The sequence below is a fragment of the Myiozetetes cayanensis genome, unplaced genomic scaffold (assembly GCF_022539395.1).
Source record: "Myiozetetes cayanensis isolate MyiCay16 unplaced genomic scaffold, myiCay2020 scf1, whole genome shotgun sequence".
NCBI classification, from domain to species: Eukaryota; Metazoa; Chordata; class Aves; order Passeriformes; family Tyrannidae; genus Myiozetetes; species Myiozetetes cayanensis.
This window is the reverse complement of record NW_026086604.1, coordinates 65,124,447-65,151,563: the sequence shown is the minus strand read 5'-3', so window position 1 is coordinate 65,151,563 and position 27,117 is coordinate 65,124,447. Positions and strand designations below refer to the sequence as shown.

At 35.6% G+C, this 27,117-nt stretch overlaps 1 protein-coding gene across 2 annotated transcripts in view; it reads right to left on the bottom strand.

Annotated features, from left to right (window-relative positions):
• Positions 1–27,117, bottom strand: part of TMEM245 (transmembrane protein 245) — a 77,982-nt gene that overhangs the window by 39,343 nt on the left and 11,522 nt on the right. The window contains exons 3-11 of one of the 2 annotated variants that reach the window (XM_050311003.1): positions 26,843–26,944; positions 25,852–25,959; positions 20,821–21,033; positions 16,942–17,111; positions 11,997–12,020; positions 5,902–6,006; positions 4,528–4,610; positions 2,289–2,379; positions 1,445–1,543 (exon numbers count right to left, since the gene is read on the bottom strand). In XM_050311003.1, coding sequence (XP_050166960.1) covers positions 1,445–1,543; positions 2,289–2,379; positions 4,528–4,610; positions 5,902–6,006; positions 11,997–12,020; positions 16,942–17,111; positions 20,821–21,033; positions 25,852–25,959; positions 26,843–26,944 — 995 coding nt within the window. The remainder of the gene's footprint in view (positions 1–1,444; positions 1,544–2,288; positions 2,380–4,527; positions 4,611–5,901; positions 6,007–11,996; positions 12,021–16,941; positions 17,112–20,820; positions 21,034–25,851; positions 25,960–26,842; positions 26,945–27,117) is intronic. The other variant, XM_050311011.1, reaches the window with a different exon arrangement.

Genomic DNA, 27,117 nt, shown 5'->3' with positions numbered 1-27,117 from the left:
GATACATTTAAAGACCACGCAAAACTATTACAATATTACAGGAGGTAATAGCCAGGTGAAAAGCACTGGTGTGAGATGTTTTACATGGATCTGGGCTATAAGAGAAGGGGCAAGATTTAGGAGCAGACTCTGGAGCAGTTACCTATGGCCCACAGATAATTGGTTGCCTCTCAGTATGTCAGTGGTAACATAGGGTATCTAGTTTGTAAATGGTGGCCAGAAGAGGAATTGACTTCAAGATCGTAGGCAGTGAGCATCAGTGAATTTCTGAAGCTCTTTCTACCATTTTAATTGGTAGGAAAGCTGTTTCTTACCCTACCAGAAGAGAATCTACAAGGCAGAAGCCTCACAGTACTCCCTCAAGTAACAGCTGCAGGAAAGAAATCCCACCACACAAGAAACACAGACACACCCTGTGCTGTACTGCAGCAACAGAAGTGCTCCTACAGCACAGGTAGTGACACAGAGCCCTACCAAACACTGCAATGCTACAGACCACCTGACGTACTGGTTGGATTAGTAAAAGCAACAGGTTTATCAGTGTAACTGAGAACTGCATCAAAAGTTGGTGCTTTTCTTGGTCAGTTGTTAAACACTCAAGTGCTTAAGGCCAGAAAAATCTACTGCAGATACAGTTTTACTTTTTACTAGGTGGTCCCATGCTCCTCAACAGCCTTATGTCACCTCTCAACAGGCCCTTCTACAGCATTATCTTATCAGAAACTGATTCTTTCCACCTCAATTTTGAATACTATACTGAAACTGTTGTTTCTTTTAATACAGAAATCTTCTTGGAACTTTAGAGGTACTTGAAAAATGATTGTATAAAGTGCTAAAATATTATAATTGCAATTATTTAAATATACAGAAGTAGTTCAGGATTTTAATATTTCCATTGCACCATGACTAATGAGTTCCTTTGTCCTTTAAAACGTAAACAGAATTGACAGCATAAAAATGATTTAACTCTTAGGAACTTTTCAAGATCCAGTGTACAGAACCCACTAAAAGATGGCTTCAAAAATGCATTGTAAGAAACTTAATGAAGGGCCAATTTCTTTCTCCCAATTTCAAGTTAATGAAAGTTAAACAAATCACGCAGAATACCAGTTTTCTTTTTCTAACACCTCAACAACATAAAAATTCAACAGAAACCTCTAAACTATGAAATTACCAAACACAAAGTGAGAGAAGCCTAAATTAAATGGCATATATAAAAACACACGTTATTACTTAAGTGAAGGACATAGTTGTGGCTGTACTCAAACTGTGACTGTAGAATGATCTATCTTACACACTCAAAGTTTTTCCCAGCTTTTTATTATGACCTTTACTCAGTATCCAAAGTTCTGTTGATTTCTTTCTCAGAAATGCATACTTAGCAAAATTATCTCAGAGTACTAAGTGATAGCTTTTAGGAATATCATTTAAATAAGTTACCCACCTTCACAAACCAAGAGTGATAAAGCCTGTCCCAGAGCTCCAGCACTTGTTTTTCAATCACAGCAGTGTTATTCACTTTTTCTCCTAAAATCTTATGGAGCTAAATAAAACATACAAAATCCTTTTATTACACAGGACAAAATAAAGCAGGTATCTATTGATGAACTCTAAGCTCTATGAATCACATAAGAGTGTTGGCAAAGGCATAGATCAAACTCAAATTACTAGAAAATATGAGTATCATTATGAAATACACACTTCAGACAACACGGTTCACAATATGAAGACTTTGTCTGCTAGAAAACATTCTGCTACACCAAGCTGAGGACTTCTTTCTGCACTGAAAAACCAATGTTGTGTCTAAAATGATTAAATAAAAATTCTTGTTCATATCTTTGGAGTAAATATTTCAAACAATTTGAGATGTGTGCTTGCTATCAAAACAAAAATACAATCCACCACACCCAGCCCACACAGAAACTAGAACACAGGGGGAAGGGGAGGAGTGGTGGTGGCAATAAAAAAAGCCTACATTGTCTATAAGAGGACAGCTAACGCCAGGTAAAAAAATATTACTCAGTTTTATCTGATGCATTTTCACTGGGAATCGTTAAAATGATGACAGATTCTTCAGTTATTAAGAAAAAATAATCCTCTGAGCAGAAAAGACTACTGAAATTACTCCCACTCTTCCTTCAAGACAAAAACCAGAAAAATCTGTCAACCAGACAGTTAATCACAGAAAAGAACTACTGACAAATACATTTTTATTTCTTTCCACTCTTATAAAATGTAAGAAATTAAAAAAAAAAAAATTAAAGGGCGTTTTAAGAGCTCACTCTTACCTTATGCGTAATCCATTCTCGGCCATATTGGTACACATTATTTGCTGCGGAATTGAGGGCCTTCTGAATTACCTGAGCTTCTGGGAGCCAGCTGGGGTTTTTTCAAAGAAGAAAAACAAAGTTAACTGCTATGTATTTTACTGATTTCATTACATCCAAAACACATCGCAAATCAACATTTTGAAACAACAACAAATCATTATGGTTAAATACATATAAATTTACTGCAACTAGAATATTTCTTTCTACATATCAAGATATGAACAGATCTATCTACATTTTCTCATAAGCAAAGCACAATTAAATCTAAGGCAAGTCCTTGCATCTGAAATTCTCCAAGGTTCCTGAAACCTTAATTAAATTGGTATCTCAATTTTTTCAAGAGAGATCTGCTCTTCAATGTGTATGTCTGCTATTCACAGTACATTCTCAGCAATTTTCCCAGTGTTCTAGTTGTCTGAAAATACTATATGAAGTAGCCTCACCTAGCTGTAAAGACAACCTTCTCAATTACAAGCTGAACGTAAATTGTTAACATAGTTTCCCTGAAAAAGCAACCAGGTTTGGACACCAGTTATTTCTAAGTCCTCACCAAATTACCCACTTGTGAATTTCTTCAGGGATTCACATCACTTTCAGTGACCAAGTAACAGCCTACTGAGTTGCCAGCATCCCAACACTTGTGAATACAAGACATGCAATATCTGCTTTGACTTTCTTTTTATATTCTGATTCAATGGCACTTGTTGGGAGTCCTTCCAAAACAAAAAGAAACCCACCATTCAGGACATTTGTTCACCTGACTGAAGATCAACATGGAAGCTCTTCTGTCTGTATAATCCTTCGCAAATGTTCTGCATTGGAATTCCAAGATATTTCAGTCACTCAGCTCTGAATGTAATGTGAGCATCAAGCTCTGAAAGCTGGTGAATCTTAATGGATTTGCAAGAGCTTTAGTTACTCTTAATGAATTAAAATATAGCGGTTTGGATGCTTCAAATTTGGATGCAAACACCAGAAGTAAAAATTTAGGTTGAAATTCTGCTAATTACTCAACTAATACTCTAGTATTTTCATTATGTGAATTAAGCTTTTGACAGTCAAATTTCCATTTCATTAGTACCACTTACTTCCATCTTATGGCAAAATGGAAAGGCCAAACAAAGAAATGACAGGAAGGAATAAAACAGATTTTAAGCACTTTTCATTCTCTTGATTGTGATTACTTAAGTAATGATAAAACACATATTACTACAGTGGTTATTAACTATATCCTTTTAGTTTTGTTTTTGAAAAAACATTTTGCTCTTATAACACAGTATGTGCTTTCTTTACATACAGTTAAATCACCATCATTTTTGTTTAGAATGTGCCCTTGAGAAGGTCAACCATTCTTGTTTGGGAGACATTTTTTTTCTCCTGGTATTAAATTGGTCTCTCACCTTTACCCAATATCTGTTTAGCTGCAGCAGAATTAAAGTCATTTGGAACACGGCCCCCCTTAAAATCACACTCTTCAGTATCACCTATTCCCCCTCTGGTGTTCATGCAATCACTTCTTTGCTCACCAGTATTCTCTTTGTTTTCCTCTCGATGCATTTCTCTCAAAATCTTCTCCCTCCCTTAATATTTGCCTTGGTGTTTACTGTAATCATTACACAGACTAAACCTTACAAACTTCCCACTGCATACACTATACACATCTACTCTTAATAGGAACAGCCCTTCCCAACTGAGTCATAACAAACTCTCCCTGTCCACCATTCTTTCCACCCTTGAACTCTTCTTCAATTCACTCCAAAAACATTGTCTTCGACTCCTATTCCCTCATTGGCATTCTGCAGCCAGCTCTCCACACTGAAAAAATAGTTCAGCTCTCATCTTGCACCCTTCCAGAGACAGTATTCTTTGCCAGTACTTTTCCTCCACAGGTGAAAGGGAAAAAATTTTGACCTTTTTATTCTCTGTACCACATAAGTTTCCTCTCCACTACTATAGTTAGAGAAGTTCATATAGCTGTCCTCCACCAAAATCCTCAAATGAGATACCACATTGAAAGTCCTCAAGAATAATGCATAAACATTCCTGCTGCCTCAGAGTTTAGTTTTTACATCCGCCTGGAAGAGTCACCTCCATTTATGCTCCCCTAGGGGATTTTTTAAATTAAAAACTATGCATAAGAGCACCTGGAAGTTTTTTCACCCACCCTATACTATTCGCTTAACTTCAGCATTCTTACTTTGCCCATTCTGGGTGACTGGCTACTGTCTCATTGATCAAGCTGCTTGTGACTTGAATCATGTGAACACTCTCTTGATGTACCTAAATTAAATATAGAGAGGAGAAATGTTATGTAATGCAAACTAGAACTCTTCCTACATTCAGCAAGACCTCTTTTTCCCCCCCTTCCTTTTTCTTTTTTTGGGGTGGGGAAGAGGATGGCAGGTGAGGGGGCAGTGACCAGTTTGTACATTTAAAGAATAATTCTTCCAATGCAAACAATCCACTAAGGGGAATGATGTGCCATTAACCCCAATAAACAATACAATAATTAGTATGTTCTGACAATTTTTGTCACTAGTAACAGTAAATAGAAATTTAAACCTTATCACATCAGTGGAAAAAAAATTTAACAATACAGCAGTGCTGTCAAGGGAAGTACTAAAATACAAAGCACAGTTTTAGATAGGCCTTTTTAAGCCATGGATCAAAGAAGTGTAAAAATTAATGAATGCTTAGCTCTAACATAACCAACCATGCTATGAAGTGCCTCACCAAATTAATCCTTCAATAAGAATGATAAAAGACATCTTTTATAAATATCTTAATGGTCCTTTTATGAATATAAGGAAGCTTTAGGTAGGAATGTTTGCACAATTTTTAAAGTTTTCCATTTTAAGAACTCAACATTATATAAGCCTACATTTTGGAAAAAGAATATTGACATCAGAACCCATTGATTTTTGTTCTATAACTGTATTCAAGTCAAACATTCAACCTCCATTGACTGTTTCAAGTATAAACACAGCTCCGTTAAGGAAAAATAAAGGAAAAAAAAGTACATGAGTGACCTCTTCTGGTAAGCAAAAAAAAAAAGCCCAACCACAAACGAAAAATCAGTCTCAGAGAACATCTGATCATGAATCTCAACACATTTAACTCAAAACAGGATACCATGAGGTTATTACAGGCAATCACAGAAACACATTGACAAATATATCTTATACATTTTGCAAATATGTTTCTGATGCAAAGAAAATGAAAAAGTTCTGCTGTTGACAAGGAGAGTAACAGGATGCAAAACAAATCCATTCCTGTAATATATGAGCTAGTAATTCTTTTGCCAGAATAAATTTTGTATTTCCAAATGTCTATATATTAGGCTTGTCATATAGGTAAATAAACACAGAAATTCAAAGAAATATAAATACTGAGATTCTAGTATATTTTTGTATGTTTTACAGTCTTGGAATGGTGACAAGTTCAACTACAGAGCAATTAGTTACTAAATATTTAGATAAATTATTTAAACTATACAATTTAGTATAGATATCAGCAACCTTCACTAGCATTGAAAATGAGTTCTGTAATTACATTTGTTAGTACACTGTACCTTCGCAGTGAGGAGGAGGGCTAGCAGGAGGGTTCCTATCACTAGCACAAATATTATAAAAATGCTGATTATTTTATCTAGCATTTTCTCCAACCACACGATCATCTGTGCAGAAAAGAAAATAAACAAGTTATGGCATATAACTCAATACTTAATGAAAGTAATGCTATATGACTATAAAACAGTATTGTTATTTTTATTTACAATCACAGTAAAAAATCAGGCGCTAATCAAACAGCATTTATGCCCAAGCTTGGAGATGAACAATTAACAAGCAATGTTAGCATGATTAAGGTCATGGTATGGCATATGATTTTGCAAAAAAACATTTACACGTTACCACATGACACGGCAAGCTCTCTGCAAAGCAAGTAATAATTCAACAGTTACTTACTAGACCTAAGGGAGCTAGCATTCATGTCAGCTAGAAACCAGAAATTTATCTTTGTTTCTTGTCCTTCAGCAACTTAGAAACTTACAGATACTGTCTGCACAGGACTTCAAAGTTACCAAGGCATACTGTAACGTACAACCAGAACTTTCAGATTTGGATAGCTAAGAACCATTTAAATGACAAATGAGGTATTTTTGCAAGTAATAAAATTTTTGGAGCTGCTCATCACTGAAATGGGATGGGGGGGGTTTCTACATTATTGAATATCAGGCCAGTCATTCAGCACCAATTATTTTTATCCACTTCCAATCTCAAAAGGATGCTCAGCATTAAGCATGCATTAGTTAAACCTACTGATACAGGAAAGAGCTGTGTATCTTATTCTGTCAGTTTCTGAAAAGGCTCATTCTATACTTGCCCACAAACAAATAGTGATATCACTTAAGATCAGAGAAATTCCGACCTTTTCATTCAAAACAATAAAACTGCTCAGTTACACAACTTTGCAGAGTGCTCTATATAGTAGAGGCTGAGCTTCATCTCACACGTGAATTGACTGTTTACTGAAAAGGTGTGAAAGCCCATGCAAGTCTGATCAAATACATTTTTCTAGCTTCTATTGTTCACATACCAACGCTATTGGCATTATTACAGGAAAAAGCAGCAGCAGCACAACTGTAAAATTTGTGCTTTAAGAAAACTGAGGTCAAAGTTAATGTGTAGTAGGTGAAAGTCCTTTTGAGTACAAGTTATATATTCAACGATTAAGTTGGTAACTTTTTAGTTAGAAATCTGAAAAAACTACTAATATGCATGCTGATGGTTTACTTCAATTCTTTCTTCATTGTTTCCCCTATCCCTACATGTGCAATTTGCCCTGGAACAACTAACTTCTACAGACTGCTGTGTGATGACTGAATTGGTTAATACCAAAGTTAGACCTCCTATTTGAAAAAAGGATTTTTAATTTTTTTTTTGGTGTTCATCCTGTAGCAGCTGAGCAGTTAATGTACATCAAGCAATTATTTTTAAACTTCAAGTTTTTACAACCAGCTCCTTGTTTGATCTAAATTAACACAAGGACTATATTCAGCATTTTAAAACTGTTATTCAAGATGATGACAAAAACTAAAATAATGCAAAATCATTTTAAATGTAACAAGGTGTTGAACCAGCAAGTTTTTTTAACAAAATCTGCACTATATTAAGAAAGGATTCAGAGAGCTTGAGGAAATGTGCAAAATATTTTCTCTTAGATATTTTTAACACTTTTCAGCATTGCTGACATATTTCAGCCATCAGAAATGTCTTGCCTGTGCTACTGCAGCTTTCTGAAAAAGTTTGAGTAACCTCTACATGGGGCTGTTACCTCCTTGGAAACAAGACTGAAACAGATTTGCTGCGCCCTTCCAAGCCTCACACACATCTATGATTGTGCAAGATTATGCAAGGGAAGCAAAAGTCCCTGCTTTAAAGGAGAGAAATCAAAAATATCACTGAAAAAACATTAGATGGTCAGGGGATGGAAATTTTATAACACAGGCTTCAAAATGAAGCTGTTAAAAATTAAAGCTGGCAAAGTTCAGAAACTTTAGACAAAGTTCAAAACAATTGCTATTTACTTTCTAAGTTAGGGATAAAAGAAATCCAGTAGTCTTCCATATAGCACCTTAATCAGATTCACTGAATCTATGTAATTAGAAGTATTTCCAAAGAGCCTTCAAAAAATGCTAACCTCAATGACTGTGTGAGGGGTAACCTCAAAAGAGCTGAGATCAGGATGAGGATTCTCTCCGAGATAGCACATGACAAACAAGGTCTCTTTTCTTGACACTCTGTCTAGTGGGTTCAAATATGCCTAGACTTCCATTAAGGTGCAGCTGCAGCACATGTAAAGCCTGAACTACCTTTAATTTAGTTAGTAAAACTATGGCAGCACTGATGATGTACAGGTAGCAGCCTCAGTCGTGCAAGCCCACCTTGTCTTTATTTACTTGGACAAGCAAGACAGATGAAAGCCAGCTTTGCTAAGGTACTGCAATAACATCTCTCAACACAGTCTTAAGGAGATCCAAGTTATATAACTAGTACAGAGACATCACTGGAGAAGACTGAATTGGACTGAGTATTGCAGAAGTAAAAGCAGACACACAACATTCGCTTAGGGCTCTATTTACTCCTCTCTCTCTCATTTTCTTTTTGTTTGTTTGTTTGCTATTGAAACTCTTTTCCTTCCTCTACACTGACCCACAATGCTTTCTTAGTAAGCACTCACCGTTGCACACTCATGCTAAATAATGCATAGGTGCTATGTTGCTGCAGGTAGGCTGCTCTGTTAAATCCCTTCGTGCTTGTACTTACCACTGTATCAGTCTAGACTTCACTCTTACCCCAACCCTGCCAGATGTCCCTTTACATCCTTCCTGTAAACCATGGGTATGCACACAAAGACAAACATGTACTGACTAAACACTAGTCATTAGCCAGAGATAATGAAGTTTTTTATTCAGTTTCAAGCTTCTAATCTAAAGGTTAGTCAACAGCAGAAAGTTGATGCTGCTACAACATCCAAAATTATGCAAAGATAAAGGAAAGCCAGGCTCCTAAGCTACAGAAGGTCACACTTGTAAAACCAAACTTAAATGTTACTGATTTTTGATAGTTTCTTTGTGGACAGTCTATCTTAAAACTATTGTCACAGTTTTGAAGGGAAGGGTTATCAATTTCATTTTTTTTTTTAATTTAGCTCACTGTAAAAAAAGTTTAAGATGAGTTGCATTCTATTAGAAAGTTTCTAAATAATTTGCAAGTTCTCCCTCTTTCAACTTTTGGGTGATGATACAAAGCATATTACACTAAGCTGTAACAGAACTACAGTCCATGCTTATCAGAAATCCTACTATCTAGATGGGTTCTCCATGTTTTGCAGTATGACACATCATCTATAAATTAATATTTTCATGTTTCACACTGCACAGCCATTAGAGCAATAGTTTTTTCTAGTATGTTTGATTTACTGCATTACTCACATAGTGAAGACCTATTTAATTTTCAATTAAATCTACATAAAAATACCAACACGGACTTTTTCTTTTTCTGTAAGCAGCTCCACTATTTACGAGGATTGTTTTTCCAAGACATTTCTTAGACTTGTTATTTCTCTTTAGTTCAGTTAATATTTGAGGATATCATCTCATTAATATCATCTGATGAGAATAAGGGGAAGCCTGTAACCAGAACACATCCAAGGGTTATGCTGAAATGAGTCTGAGCAGTTAAGCTAGAAAAGGTAGAGAACAGTCTACAGGGGGTCTCAAGTCTATTTACACCAGTGTCCCTCCAACAACAATGGCAGAATTTAGCAATTCCTTCTAAAGAGTCCTGACACAGACAATGTTATAAAGAACATATCATGCTAGCCCAACTGAACCTATTCTATATTTTGGGTTACATATGCCATGAACAGGAATTAAAAAGCCTAGGTTTGTCACTAGCAGTCCAATCCACCATCATTTCAAACTCTACCATAATCAGGTGACTATTTGTAATTTCTAATTTCCTGCTGAATTATCAGAAATTTATCTAGGTGTTCTCTGAAGCAATTCCCTTCAAAGACAGGTAAAAAGGAGAAAAGTGCAAAAGAAATTAACCTTGTAACTGCATCCAGTGTTCTGTATTACAAATCCCCTCTTTTCTTTGCCTCTGGTAGTATATGACTTCTTTTTTTTTTTTTAAATTATTTAAAAAGAAGCAAACAAACAAAGAAAACACCAAAACCCACCCACAACAAAATGAACCCACAAGATCCTGACACACTGTTTGCATATTTTTTCATCTTGACTATAGTTTATTACTATATGTTCATGCACAGGAGTCAACACTTCATGTAACACCATAGGACTTTCTGGATTTCTACCTGTGAAACCTTAAAGTAAACCAATAGTTTTCAAAAATAACTCCTAGGAACTAGCAAATCCCACTCTGTTAAGAAATCATATCCACAGGGTTTTGCCAAATAATGCAAACCTTTAAACTAAAATTAAAATCCAGACGTTTTAGAGTTTAAAGCAATTACACTGCAACTTATCAATATTTTCAAACAAGCAAATGACAAATTCAGAGCCAGAAAAATAGTAGTTTAGACTAAACTTTCATCTGTGGCTTACTGAACTCAGTTTCTCACCTGAATTGTGTTAACAAACCAATATATAACAAAAAAAAAATTATGAAGGGTTATGGTTGCACATATTTACTAACCACAGGGCACTAAGTAAGACAAACATTTCAAAATTGGGAAATAAAAATGTAATTTTAAACCAGGAAAACAATAGTAAAGGGCAAAAGAACATTCAAAAATTCCCCTCTTGGGAATTATATAATAATATAATATTTGTCCAATATAATTGGACAATTATAACTAAACTTGAAGCAAGCAACTGTACCCTCTTGATCAGAAACACAGAAAGCCCCCCCAACATACAACCCTGGATTCACTCATCAAATACTGAAGATCAAATTTCCTAAATTCATTAGAGCTGCTTAGCCTAGACACTACATGCAGCATTATTCCTCATCTGCCACCCCCTGCAGATACCAACTGTGCAGTCCCATTTCATTGTTTACAAGGACCTTTTATGTATATTTTATCACATACTAGATTTTGACTTATAAAACTCTGAGGTCCTGCAGCCATGCACACACTGTAGGCATCTCTCCCCAGATCTGTGCTTGTCTCAAGCAATACCACTGCCCAAGTCCCAGAGAGATATTAATGCACTGAGGACTTGTCTAGATTTCAGTCACACATGAAGCCAAATCAGTTTTAACTCCTCTTGGAATGGCAGTTCCCCAAAGAACAATAGTTAAACCTAGCTGGCTGAGATGAACCATGGGAACTGGGAATGACAATTGTTATAAAACATGTCACACATATTTGAAAGTCACACAAAAGGAAAAAAAAACTGTAGCTATACCAACTACTTTTTTTTTCTTCATTTATTCTTTTATTTTATTTATACTAGCCCTCACTTCCCTTCAGACTGTTGTTAGATTCAGCAGTTCTAAGGCCACACAATGTCTCGTTTCACTCTTGGTACACTCCATATCAGTACGTATGTATTCATTCCTGGTGCACTATGTACTATGCCCATGTACACAGGCAAGTTTGACGTTTCAAAAGTAAAAGATTTACAGCACTGATTGAAACCAGTCAATGCACTATTTGCAAGAGTTTACACTCATAGCTTTACAGCTGCCCTTCACAACCTCACCACTCCCATGTTAATTCAGTTCACTGATGCTTTCCCTGAGCAGAGAACACCTCTCCAGAGCAGGAGAGAACTGGTTCTGTTCTGCGTACAAGTGGGGACTAGGTGGAGATCAACTGTTCTTAAATGAAATTGCCGCTAAATCAAACTACTGCTTGAAACGCTAATGCAATATTCTGCTGTACAAAACATTTAACTATGTCCATTCAGTGGAGCAGAAGACAAGAGATCAGGTAGAATTACATGACCTTCAGTAGCTTATATCAAGAGCTGGAAAAGAGGCATTCAAGAGAGAAATCTACAAAGCAAGGCATGTTAAGGAGTGTTCATGCTGCAAAATAAAAATAATAGTAAAAAAAAAAGGAAAAAAAAAATCAAACTCCCCAACACCACAGAATCCATTAGTTGGAATCACAATTTTTCTCTTTATTTACCTTCTTATTAAGCCAGTGCCACAGCTTGTCAGTGGCAGGGGGAGATGGAAGAAAAGGGAAAAAAAGACAACACAGTGGAAAATTACTTAAAAATGCAGTAATAGGGAAAAAAAGCAATGACAGGCAGGCAAAGTCATCCACAGAATGAAAATGAAATTGTTTTAGACACAAAGGTAAATTGTAATAGGAAGAAAAGATCATAACTTCTAATGCAAGAATCTAGGTATTACTATTAACATGCAGTTTTTGTAACAAGGAGGGATATAACAAATAGGAACAACTTTAATGATATTAACACAGCTATCAGAATAATTGGGGCAATTCCAGTTCAGTTATACTGAGAGCTACCATTTCAGGTTTCAGAGTAGGACTTGTAAAAGGACTTTGAGAAGGGCACTTTAACAAAACACCAAAACTTAACACGACATACTTGTTTATTGCACGAATACTCTCATTCAGGCAGTTTCCTATATATTTCAAAACACTCCTATTACATCAATTACTGTTAAATAAATTTTATATTTTTTTTGGTACCACATTTATATTAAAACATTCACATTCAACGGCACAACATCAAATACATAATTAATTCTGATACACATACAACAGCAAACTGTAGATCAAATAAATGTACAGATTTCATATAATTCTCCTTGCATTTCTCAACAGTCAACAGTCAATTTCTCCTTTTGAACTACAGTTATTTTTCCTTACTGATAGTCATTCATATGCTCAAGTACACTCATTTTAGGACCTAGTTTATGTAGCACTATACTCTTAATTCTAGCCATTAGTAATCAATTTGCAGCATAATCACAACAGAGAAAAGCTTTAACGCTGTTACTCATCTATGCTAGAGGTTAAGATCAAGTATGTGAAATTTACTTCTTCCTAAAAACAAGACCATTGAATGCTCAGTAAATGTAGTGTGTTCACCAGTTGACACTAATTATATTAGCTCCCAATGAAAACAAAAGGTGAGAATATTTCAAATTTTAAAAAATCTCAATGTTAATTTAGTTAGAACAGAGGCAAGAAACAGATTTACAGAAAAACCATGAATATCAGGAAACAAAAATAAAATATGCCATAAAGTATCCACTTTTGCTAGCTTTTACTATTCATGGAAATAATCACAGCAATAGAAAGCAATGACAAAGCTTCAAAAACCTCAAACTGACACTGTTGAATTTGTTTCTATTTTATTTCTTCACCTGTGGAATAATTTATCAGTGAATACAGGTAAAGTTGTTTACTGATTCAACAACATACTTTTACCTTTACTTCTGCATATGAAATACTATCTATACGTCTATACCACTATTATATATGGGGTTTATTTTGGAAAAAAACATAGATCTCATGGCATCTCTCCACTATGCAACTCCATACAAACACAACAAAAGCTAGAGCTCTATTATCAGCCCAAGATTTTAGCAGAATGTAAAGGAAGCCTTTGGGATTTTTCTATAATTTCAGCCTCCTGGAATTGGATGATACATACAATTACTAGGAAACACCACCATATGTTATAGTCAAATAACTAGGAAATAATGCTATATGTTATGGTAAAAAATAACTATATTTTTAATAATATTTAAGATAATACCTGAGAGGCCCTACCTGCCCACTAGCTTACCAATACTGATGTTTAAATAGTTCTACAGATGTTATCAATCTACATTTGAAAATAGGCTACATCTTAATTCTAATCTTCAAGTCCTCCAAAAGTATTAAGACCATAGCCACTTTTCCAGTATTTTATTGGAAAACTATTTATCTACAATCTTACATGCCTATGAAAACACTTCCTATAATAATATATGCATTGGTAAAGATTCTGCTCATTTTCTGTGGTTGGCTTTAAATACATGGTAAACTTGGTACCAGAAGAAATAAACGTTGACTTTACCTGAAGTCCAAACAACCCAAACAATCCACATAAAATTCTAGTGAGTTACACCCAGAAAAGGCACATAACAAGTACATGATTCACTCAAGTCCACCAGAAAGCACATTACAACTAGTGAAAGTCTAATGCATGCAGCTGAGCTACTCCCTATGCTGCTGAACTCCCTCACAAACTCTGTAATCAAACTACAGTCACCATATTGAAAGACAAGAGTCTTCTTTAAAATAAAAAATTATAAGTAAACCAAATTACTAATTCTCAGTTGTTGAGAAGAACCATGATACCATGATACCATATCTATTAAGTTTTAAGATGACTCACTGGATGACAACAGAAAACTCCCTACTCTTTCCTCCAGGAAGTCTCTCACAGCTGACCCACTGCATCTATTGACTTCATGGGGCAAATGCGCAACCAGGGACCAAAGAATACAGTAAGGACATCCTATTTTCATTGGATTTAAAGGAGGTGTGCACATACAGGCACAGACTGACCTACTGTTTATAAGGAAAATTAAAAGCAATGCCCTACTTCCTTTTCTCTTGACCAGAATTTCTCTTTATTTCAAATTTGTCTGCATTTCCAAGACAACCAGGGGTAGATGAGCAGTTGGAAAGAAGAGAAGCAGTTCTTTTCCTGCTGCTTTTATTTAAAAAAATAGACATAATTAGTAAAGCTCAGATTTGTATGCATAAGCAGTACTCTCCCATTATTCACAATGGGTTATTTTCCAGACTGTCTACACTAACCTCCTAAACTTTGTTTAGGAGAAAAAGACTCTGTCTTCCTCATCCTCACTACGTTTTACTCAAATCTGGAACTATTTCCTAGTTGGGTACACTATTGCTAGACCAGGTAGTACCACCAAATATTTATGTGAAACAGACCTTGTCAATGGTTTGTTGTACTTTGGTAAGGGCCTCAATATGTTCTGATGTTGAGATTCAGTTTTCAATTAAATTAGTATACAAATAAAAAATTAACAAATCAAACAAAACCCTAAGCAGCTTCACCTCCCACAAAAACAAAGTACAAATAAAATACTAAAAAGTTAAATAACTAATTGCAAAGGAAATGATCCCTCAATCTTGGTTTCTCACACAGATGCAGTAAAGGTAAGCTGTAGCAATTTACTACTCAAGTTTCTATTTTGTTTGCATATTTTTTTATTTCCTCTTCAACAGCCCCTATTGAAGCCAAAACATTTGGTAATCCAAATTAAATACAGTTCATCTATCCTTTCAAAAAAAATCTTGCAAGGATGTCATTTTCAATTCTCTTCTTTCCCTGTCCCCACAAAAAACATAACTGCCAATATTCTGTGGCATTGCTTCCCAAATTCTCAGAGATATGATGCATCCATGATCCTACAATATACAGAATAAGCATAGCCAGTAGAACTTAAAAGATACAGAAGCATTAGTGTGATAAGCATTGGAAGAACACATATAATTCCAGCCACTCATGATAAAAGCCAGTTGAAACGAGTTAGAATAGGCACAAATGATGACAACACAATCATGCAGAGTATCAAGAGGATTTCTTGTAACAGCTAGGAGAGCTTAAATTGGTTTAATACACACAGCAAAGACTCAGAAGGAATAAATATGACTATCATTTAAAAAATGGGAGCAAGAAGGGAGATGGAGAAATGAGTTGTGCCAACATTGTTCTCTTGCTTAGACAAGAACAACATGAATATAAACTGACCTTTAATAAATTTAAGCTGAAGAGCAGGGAGTTCTGCTGCACATTAAAGCCCTACCTTCTTTAAGAAGAAAAGACTTAGTGGCATTAGGAAGGATATTGTATCATACAGTTATGCAATACAAGGGTACTAAACTTGACAACTCATGGAATACAATACATTCAATATTGTGTCTAGAGTCTTCTTACTTACAAACAAAACTTTTTAATGAAAAGCTTTGTATAATGTAAGCTTTTATCCAACATGTTAACACTTTCCATTACCTTTGGAAAACTGCTTTATTGTGTTCATAGCTGCATTTTTAAAGGCTTTTCCTTTTTCCAGCTCTTCCTTAATGAAGCCTGTGAAATTGTTATTTTTTTCCTAGAGCCCTTTTAATGGTTTTGTTGACCTCTTGACATCCATTTACCCATCAGATCCAGGCTTAAGCTCTTCCCTATGCTGTAGGAATTCAGAGCTATAAACTGCAGACCAATCTGTCAAGGTATAGATGCTCTGACAAATGTACTTACAGGGTTCAGCTCTTCAGTTATAGAAACTCTGAGATAATCTTTTTCTAAAGCAGAGAACATTTCAACAACACAGTTACAGAAAGCACATTCTTACACACTGGCAGAGCTATTACAAACAAAATAATCCATCAGTTTATGTGAAAACTTAAATTCTTAGTGAAGGACACTATAATTTTACAGAGCTTTCCAATCTGCAATCTGCTATGCAAATGTGAGCATGTTTTGAGCAGGGGAGAACGGAGGGTAACACAGAAGGCTTATTCTATGGCACTTCCCAAATATTTTACCCCACATACTTCTTCTCTTACAGAGGGAAGACTCGCTTCTGTGTGACCATACTACTTTGTTCAACAATTATACTTCCACACAACATAAACAAATGTGTGTCCAAACTACCTCGGGCCCTACTTACAGAATACAATGGTTCATTTTTTAAATTAAGTTCTCACAACGGAAGTAGGAACATCTTATCCTTCACACTAAAGGTCATAAAGTTTAACTTCAAAATCTTTGTGACTAAACCATGAGAGGTCTGCCTTACTCAGACAAAGCAGCTTATAAAGCTAACTCAAGATTTGAGAAGTGACTTCTGTCAAGCTTTGCATGTAATCATTTAACAAATTTAAATGTATACTTACGTGTATGAATAATGACAGAAGACACAGTTTAAAATACACCATAAAACAGATAGTTTCACATGAAAGACATATCCATTAGTGACAGACATTTATTTTAGAATCAAAGCATCTCAGCATATGGTGAACAGAGAATAAAACAAACTTTCAAGTTGCTTAAGGAAGTAAGTAGAAATACCTTACTGTCAAGCTTTAGCATGACACTTCCGAGTCCTCTGATGGGCCGTGGAGCAAGAGCCTCCTGACGTTCCTTTACAAAATTCTCAACAAATTGCCACCAACTTTTGCAATGGTTTGCCAAGAAGTTCAAAACTCCAAAATGAACCACGAGTTTTTTAAGTGCCCAAACTGTAACCACAAGAAGGAAATTAAATATCAGAGATCTCAGACAAGCACCACAAGACTATATACCTATTCCATTCCGAAAGACCGATGAAAAAGAAAGGAAAAGACTTTTGAGTTTTATTTCCCATTAGAAACCACTCTCAGAATTTTCAAGTGGTTTTAGTACTAATCTCCTCACTCGTTTCACAGTTGGGCTTATCCACAAGGAATTTAGATGACAGCAGAAGAAAGGTGCCTGCACACTATTCAATACTGCAGCTAACAGACTTGAACAAGAGCTGGGTATCATTCCATGATTCCAGTACAGTGGATTTCTCACATGTTCATACATACACCATGCCAGGTGACTCCACATAAAATACCACATTCAGAACTTAACAGCATAATATAACTTTTATGTTACACATACAACATTTTCAGCCTAAATTCTTAAGTTTTAGGCCTTTACACTGTTAAACTATACCTTGCCTTTAAGAACTGACAGCAGACTTATTTCACTATACTCACTTTACTGTATTTTACTATATATATAGTAAAGAAGTATCCATTTTAATCTTCTGCAGAAGTACTACCGATTTTGCTTTTAAATATCAAAAAGCCAAATTTGAGATCAGCCTTGTCTTGGCAACATTTGGTAATGAAATCCCTCTCACTACATTCAAATGTATTTTTAATAAAGCTTTTCCTTTACTATGAAAGACTATTCTCCAAACTGGACCCGTTACTTACTGTACGTTAACTCCACAGTAGTTGGCAGTACACTACCTCATCCTGAAAAATTCACACCATGATTCTACAAGGAGACGCATAAAATAACATACATAGCCTAAAAGGTGAACTTTCACTATCCACAGGGCACTTATCAAAGTTCCACAATAGTCTATTGTCTGCAAGCCACACCTGTAATAGTTTATATTCTTGTTCAGGGAGAGGCAGTGCATCAGTTTGCTGACTTTTGGTTCACCTACCCTCTGGCACCACCATGTGGTAAACATGGGATTTATTCTCTTGAAGAAAGAATAATCCAAAAATTTTTCTACTGAAGTCATGTGTCAAACACACAAAAAAGGAGAAAATACAGTGCAAGTGCCAGCACCAAACTTACAGGCTGAATTTTTGTACAATGAAATGCAACTCATGGTCAATACACTAACTGCTGCTCAGCAAAACTGGACAAGCTTGCATTTTACAAGGTGAACAACACATCTGAAACGGCATTCTAACTTTCCACTATCATTTAAAAATAAGTATTTGAACAACATCACCTAAAATAACTGAATGTACATTCATTGCAAAGATGATGTTAGGAAGTGTTACAGTCAAGCAAGTTATATTAGGTTAAAAAGAGGTAAGAGAGAAAAAGCTAAAGGAGGACTGCTATTAGAATGTTATGAGCAAAACTAAAAAAAGGTTGCTTAATAAGAAATTCCAAACATCTCAGGAAGCAAAAAATTACCTGAAGACAAAAGAAAAAAATGATACAATGGAACAACAAGCAAGGAAGCAAATGAAAGATCTTATAAAAAGGCAATACCAGGATTCCCAGGCTCACATCACTGAACAAAATGCTCCAAGTGTTCCACAATCTGTTTTACTGCTTAGTTTTTACATCCATAGCAGTCTTTTCACCTTATAATTCTACGGTTTAATTATGGTATATTTTTTCCACCCTCTTCACTAAGCAATTTTAAAAGATTTCCTCATTCTATTTCCTTGAAGTACAAATGCATTCAAGGAAAAATGTTAATGGTACCAAGATGTTTCTAATAATCTAAATGCTGCTTCATATGAGTCCTCTCTATCAATATAAGGAACTCTGTCGAAATTAACACCTCTCTATTTAAGGTTTAGGGGAGGGTTTTTTTGGTGTTTTTTTTTCTTTTACATACTAGAAGCATTCTCCTTAAGGTCTCAGAAGTGCCTAAAGTTATAAGCCTCATTAAACTTGAACAGTTTCAAGGGAGCTTGCTTTATAAGCCTTCCTATTTTCTAAATATTTTAACTATTAACTCTCCTATGATGATTCCAGTTTATCATAATTCACCCTCTGACATTTAATGTAATGCACTGTTCTAAATTTGGCTTCATTCATCATTATACTATTTATTTATAATATTTTTGTGATGATCCAGTTATATTCAGCTATATGCTAAGAAAAAGCACTTAAAGGTCTAGTGTCACTGCTAAAGCAATAAGTAACAAATATTCCCAAAAGTAATTTCTCTTTTGGCATAAGTTTATTGGTTGGGCAGTTACTTTAGACCTAATGACTGGCAGCAGCAGTTTTCATTTGTTTCATTTATAGATATGGACTTTAATCTAGATTTGTCTGGCTCAAGCTTAAAACCATTCATTGCCATCTGTCTAACTGCAGAACTGTTCCATCCATTTTTCCTCCCACACAAGTAGGCATTTCTGAACACTGGTTAAGTCACTCCTTGACTTTTCAATAAACTAAGCCACATAAGCTCTGCTTCTAATAAGTCTAAAATTCATTTTCTAATCCCTTTATCACTTTTGATCACCATTTCTCATGATACCTAGACACCAAAGCTGGGAAGTTCCTTCTGCAGTAACTACACTGGAATGAAGCAAAGGTCAAACCCCTCTCTCCTCTTACCTGGTACTCAGCTATTTATATGCCTACACATCACATTACCCTTGGGCTGCTGCTACAGCACCACAGCCAGAGGTGCAGCTCTTCCTTTCACTGTGCCTCCAGGAGTTTACAGCCTCTTGAGCCATTATGGCCCCACGGCCACAATTTCCAGAGGCACAACTAGATGGTTTACACTAGCTTTGTGTATTGTCTGCAAATCTCAAGGTTTTGGTAGCAGGGTGGCCTCTGGGGTGGCCTTCATGAGGAGAGACACAGTTCCAGGTGGTTCCACGACAGATCCATCACAGGCCATATCTGAGCCCTGCAGGCACAGGTCTGTGGTGCTTTGGTGAAAATGTATTTAAGAAAGGTCACAAAGCACTAGACAAGGAGAAGAGGAAGGAGCATAGTAAGAACAAGTGACTAGAGAGGAAGAAGGAACAGAGGGATGTATAGAGATAATAAAAAGGCCAGAGAAGCAGAAGTGCTCCACAGTGGAACAGGTACACCACTCAGAGGGACCAGAGCCTGTGGAGGACCCATGCTAGAGTAGGTATACCTCTCGAAGGGACTATGGTCTAGGGATAGGAAGCCTGAGCTGGTACCTCCATAAAGAAAGGACTGTAGCTCATGGATAAGCCCAGATTGGTTTTGTGAGCACTTGGCCACTATCTGGGGTCAACTCAACTTGTCCACGGAACCTAGCAACCTATTTTTGATAGAAATTAAAAGTTAACATGAGCAAAGTTTCACTATTGAATAACAGCTATTTATAGGTGCAAAAATATGAAAGAGAAGACATTAAGAGGAAGAAAAACTAACTTCTCTAAACTAGAAGTATTTTTACTACATAAGGCACGGCACTCCATTATTTCAAGTAACTACAATAGTCAACAGACAAAGCAATTTTACAGAGTTGTCCACTACATGATAACAGACAGCACACATTAATCTTCCTATCTGAAGTTAAAATTCATCTTAGCAAGTCTTGAAGAAGTTTTAATTTAAAACTCATACAAGCCTACAAGCCTTTCCTTCTATTTTATTTAACACAGTGCCTAAGGTTAGCTAAAGTCATCATTTAAAAAATATTTCTAATAATTGGATTATTACCTGCAAAAGGCACTGGCAATAGCTGCACAATCCAAAAATTTAGCCAGATCTGAACAATGACGATGGCCCACACAAGCGTAACAAAGTAAATATCGCTCGTTTTCTTTTTTCTAAGAAAGGATCCAATCTCAGGTCTTTGTCTGTTCCCAGAAGAAGAGGAAGAGGAGGAGATAGATGGTGCAGCACGTGGAGCCTGATCACCTTCTGTTGCTCCTAAAACAAACACATGCAAACAAAGAAGTAGAAACTATCACATTAATATTCACAACAAAATAGAATATGTTCCCTATTCCTGAATTAACCTTTTCTTTCTGCAGTGGAGGAAGAGGGCAGAGAGCTGTGTTTTGTTGTTTGTTTTAGGGTTGGGTGGTTTTGATAATTTCTATAAAAGACAGCCTTGGCACTGATGTGCATTTTGAAAAGTCAGAACAGGGTTGTGTAAGCCTCTCCCACATCCCGTAACACCATGCCAAGTAGTGCTGGGAGGAGAAAAGAAGAAAAGTTGCTACAGTTTCTAAGAGGCCTCCTGTCACTGCAGATAAATTACAAGCCAAATATATTTTATCAAAGAACCATAAAACCATGAAAAACACAAAGTATAATTCACTTCTAAAAGAAATCTGAAGTCTTAAAATTAATCTTTGATTTCCCTTTACTTCAAGTACTCAAAAAGGAATCTTAGATTTGCTCAAAACTCTTTTAAACAAAATAAAAGATACAGAGCATACATTGAAGAGAAAGATCATATCTTACAAATTTCTTACTATACTACTACTTTTCCTGAACATTTACAACACAAACATAGCACTCACACTGTGATCATAAATTCCTTGCCTGTGTAACACACATTAGTAACACCAAGCATAAATTAGTGGGTAACAAATGTTGTCATCCTCTCACTCCAAAGTTAACACACATGAAATTCAATTAAAAAATGTGAACTAATGTGTTAAAACCCTTATACATGAACACTAAACAGTTAATTTCATGCAAAAACATTATGTTCAAATTAAAATTCTTGTATATAGAATATGGCAATTTATTATTTATTAAACTTAATGGTAAGTCTGCCTAGTATGAGTGACACCAAATCCATTTTCAGCCACTCTACACAGAATGTCTCCCCAGGAACACCAGTATTAACTTCTACTGAGTCTCTGTGCTGGTGTCAAAATACACACATTTCCAATACACCATTACTTGAGAAAAATTTGCAGCCATAATGGAGGAACACACACAGAGGAAAACCTGAAAAGTTACTCTATGCTGAAGAATAAAAGGCAATTTATTAAGCTGGTACCTACCACATGTGGTAAAAAACGAACACCACTCTTTCACTGGACTTGTGTCACATCGACACATCTTCTCCCATGAAGAAAAGCTGCATAAAAACTGTTCTACAAACGCACTGCATGCACGTCAGTCAAACAACTCACGTTCCACACGCGTGCTTTTAGCTGCAATGTGTCACCAAAGCCATTTCTAGCCTAGAGCATGACAGCCTGAATGTGCAAAAAGACAAGACCGATTTGTCATACGTGTACAGTAGGGGCAAGTGACAAACTCCGCATCCTCACACACCGGATGAACACTCTTCTTTAGCTGCAGAAGGCTGCACTGGTGTTCTACAAGCAAGTGGAACTATTTTTAGAGCTTATAAATATATCCCCCACCACACTAATACAAAAATGCAGATCTATTGATTCACCCAACTGATGGACACTGGGATGATGACAAACATCAGCTGGTTGCTGTTTATGTATTTGGTGGAACTCCAGAATGTGGGAATTACAGCATGCAACATGAAAGAAGGAACTGTGCAAGCAGCTGAATGAAGCAGAAGCTTCAGGTGGGGTGGTTCTTGGCAATCAATATGTGTCTCAAAGGGATGATGGCCAGCCCTATCACACAAACTACACTTTTGAGAAAAAGACATAAGTTAATTTTTCATAAGAGCAGAGAAAAAGTTACCTGCAAACAGAAATTTTCCTAAAAAGACAAACTGTTTTTGTCATATGGAAGAGGGTCAGTGATTCCCCTGTAGTTCTCAGCCCGTTTTTAATGAAGCAGAAGAGTACTAACAGAAACAAATGGACGCACTAAAGAAACACAAATTTGGAAGCAGTGTATCCATATCTGAGAAATCTCTCCATCAATTCAACTTATTGAACACTTCTTACTTTTTTGGTTTCAAAATTAAGACAGTCAACATAAAAAGTAACATTCCAACAAGCAGAAACTCAAATATTTATCAAAGAAAAGGAAGTACTAAAAGCTAAACCAGAACAATAATCTGAAGTCTATGCCTAAGATTAAAGTTATTCAACATTTTTTATCCAAAAAGTCCTTAGTAGAGTCACCTTCATGAAATGAAAAAAAAAAAAAAAAACACTAAACATTCCTTCTTTTGGTAATGAAAAATTTGATAGACTTTTTTTTTGCAATGAAGAATACTGTTGTTGTTATTTAATTAAGAGTTATGTTAAGAGTAGTTAAGAGCAATTAAACAGTCTTATTCTCTTACAATTTCCCTATTAAGTAAAGTATGCACAGAATGCAAAACAGATGGGAAGAAGCTGGGGGGGGGGGACAGGAAAAGAGGAAAAAAAAAAGGCTTAAAAAAATCTTAGAGGACCCCAAGACATGAACACTTTTTCAGAATGCAGTTCCACAGCACTTTAGGCAAAACTGAGCTGGCACTGCCAATGACCCAGTATTCTCCCCATGACAAACACACACCTGCACCAGAACTGTCTGTGTCCTAAGTCAGCTCACAGAGGAGATCCACCCAGAAAGCCATCAAACTTTACAAATTAAAAAAGTCACATTCTGTGGGCAAGATATGCTCTACAAACCAAGGCATGAGTACCTTGTCAACATAAATTGGGAAAAAAGACCTATCAGTATAGTGATTCAGAGTAACATCGGGTTCTGTAAAATCCCATTTAGTGTGCTTCATGATATTTTGAGAGATGAAACCTGAGAAACACCTTTCTATCTTCCAGCCTATGAAGGTATGACAGTCTAAACAGCTAATACAGTACTCAGTAAAGAATTATAGCAAAAGCTGAATAGTAACAAAAAAAGCAAAATTTCCAGCTGTCCTATTAAGACACATTCTTTTCGTTTACACAGTATGTTCTCTGTCATCTTAACTTCTTGCTGTCATAGAATTTTGAATTATTCTCATCCCCAAGAAGAAAAAGAAGCTGCAGCATTATTAGAAAGTTGTCTGCATCTTTCCACGATTTCAAGAGAAAAATATTTTTATGAGGGTTTTTTTTTAAAATTGAAAGAAGCAGAACATGAAAGGGAGAGTAAGAGTCATGAATACATTTAAAGATTTCAGTATCTATCATACCCAAAGCCAACAAGACAACAGAATCTCTCCTAAAATGTACTGCAGTGGTATCTGCTTCATAAGCTGCAGGTTTCTCCTTTGCTGTATATTCTGGAAAACTCCTGGAATACCAGGAAGCACCACTCAGACCACCTGCACTGGTATCATTAAACTGGTTGCCCTCAATACTAAATACCAGTATTCAACAATAAAATATGGAAAACATGAGTGTTCACAAGAAACTATAAAATCAACACAGCTTATTTCCCCTCATGGTTTTTCAATGAAAAAATTTATGCCATATGGAGAACAGTAAAAACCACTGATTGTTCTACAATTGATTTAATACAGTAAAAGGAAAACCAAAAAAGCTGTAGGTTCTTGAGCCTGTAAATAAAAGCTTTTGCTATACAAGAATAATGTTTCATCAACATTCACAAAAGATCCAAACCAAAGATGGCCAAACTTATGCTTAACATATCACAGAATATAATGTTAATTTCCAAAAGACTGTTGCAAAAGTATTTTAACTGTTGTTAGGAGTTAACAGGAAACTCTATATTTGTTCTTTTCCTGCTGTGTAGGAAAACAACAACAGAATTTGCAAGACCCATCTGGATAACTGTTTCAAGACGATAAGTCAAAACATTTACTATAAAAGACACCTTTCTAAAACTGCTGTAGTTTTCTTAAAAACAGAGTGAAAACTGTCTTAAAGAAGTGAAAAAATTAAAACTGGTGATTTAAAAAAAAAAGCAAAATAAGAACACAACCACTTATACAGCACATTTGTGTGAGCCTGTTGTTTTTTTTTTTGTTGCCTGTTGCTTGACTAGATTTCAAAATTGAGCTCAAAAAAAACAATTCTCATTTCCAAAATTAAAGATGATATTTTGATTATAGTCATGTAAAATATAGAAACAAAGGTAAGAAAAGAGTAAGTTTTCTAAAGCTTCCCTTCTCACATTTAAAAAATAAGTTTTGGAATTTCACATTCTGTCAAGTTGAATGATCTGTTTGGTCTACTTGCAGGAAATGGATGAAACTTTTTCCAAAGATCTCAATAATAGCTTAATTTTCTAGTATAGCATTCCATCAAAGACCTACCCAAAAATGATGGTAAGGTTCAAAAGCAGTGATGGACACCTAAACACCTTCTTTGCAACTCTTTCAAGCCAGTTGTGTTACTGCAAGTGAAAGTAGCATGTGACTCAAGCTACAGTGTCAAGTAAACTCGCTACAGGAAGGACTTTGACCACACTATGGTTAAAGTGGGTTTTTTTTCCTCACTATGATGTATACAAAAATTATTCCACTCTGTCTGTACCTGGTGGAAAAAAACCAGTCATATCATGTAACTGCCAACAAATCAAAAGGCTAGGAAAATAAAATAATAATAATAAGAATAAGAAAAAAAATGTAAAAACCCCCCCAAAACTATAATAAGTCCTTCTAGTCAGGCCTTCAAAACGTACAGACAGTCACACAAACCACCCTCTGCAAGACAGCTTTTATATTAGCATCTTCTTAACATTTTTAAAAACAGATAAACCTGATTCATAAGGGAAGTTTAAATGTACTATTTTGAACAGAATTAAGAGATAGGGACTATTTTGAAATTTGTTCTTAATTCCCTCCAATGTCATGTCTTTAGAGCAAATTCAAATGTTTCTTACAGAGTATTCAGTCACCTGAGGGTTGGGAGGAACGTTCATTATTAGATTCATCTTCTGTCATTGAAATTGCCATGGCAATTGTTGAAGCAGCAATGGAAATCATCTGACCGGGAAGCTCTGCCCCTGTAAAATATATATGTGTAAGTAAACAAAGAAAAGCTTAAGTCTTAAAATGTTTTATTTTCTGTTTGATACCCACTGAAGCTGTCAAGCAACAGAAATCATATGGATAGACACTGTTATTCTTTAGCATGCATTATATGTACTCAGTATGACCAAACAGGTATGAGTGCTATTAATTTTAGAATTAAACACAATTTTTGCAGCCAAAACTCAAAACCAGTTATTTGCTTAGTGCTTTTCTGGCTAATGAACTGCTACCAACCAAATAATTTGTTGTTGCTGGCAGTCTGATCATTCAAAAAATTTTGTATCAGTTCATCAGTTTTACTAACCAACTAAAACAGCAAGATAGGAAAAAAGTTTCCTTCGCCAGGAACAACTGATGTTTGGTTTTTTTTTTTGCAAAACTGACTCACAACAGGCAAAAGCTATTCTTCTCAAAATCTTAACACAAACCATTACTTTAAGAAACTAGAATTTTATAAATGAATGACTGGATATAAGAAACTTCCTGAATGGAGTTGTCTCTGTTTCTCTCGTAGTATTATAGGAGCTACTAAACCTATATTGCTCATTTCTTTCAAAATTATCCTCTGATTTCAAATATCATAGGCTATGTTTATGCTTGAAATTTGGGTTTGATAGTGAGTCACTACTTTACCATGGTAAAGAAACATCAGTCCATTGTAATCATTTTCTGTAAAGAATCAAAGATTCACTCCATCTCTAGTAAACCACCCTGAAATAAACATGCTAAAAATCTCATAGTAAATTCTTGAAATCCATGTGCTATTGAATTTACAGGGATACAGTCCAGATTCTTTCTCATGACTTTACAGAACTTTTGCCTCCAACAATAAAAGAAACAGTGACCTGTCCTTACCAGAAGACTCCTTTCCATTCTGCTGTTCATGCAACATGCCTACAGTCATCAGAACAACTATAACCAGAAATACAGGAATTCTCCAGGAACCTGCCACAGAAGCTGAAAGATACAATGTTGGTTTGTTGGGGGTTTTTTGTTTGGTTTTTTTTTTTCTTTTGTTTTGTTTTTTTTAACAAGAAAAATTACACCATTAATAAACTCTACATTCAGCACAACTAGAAAGACACCACAACAACAAAGAATAACCTAGGCAAAGACTAAGAAGTGTCTTA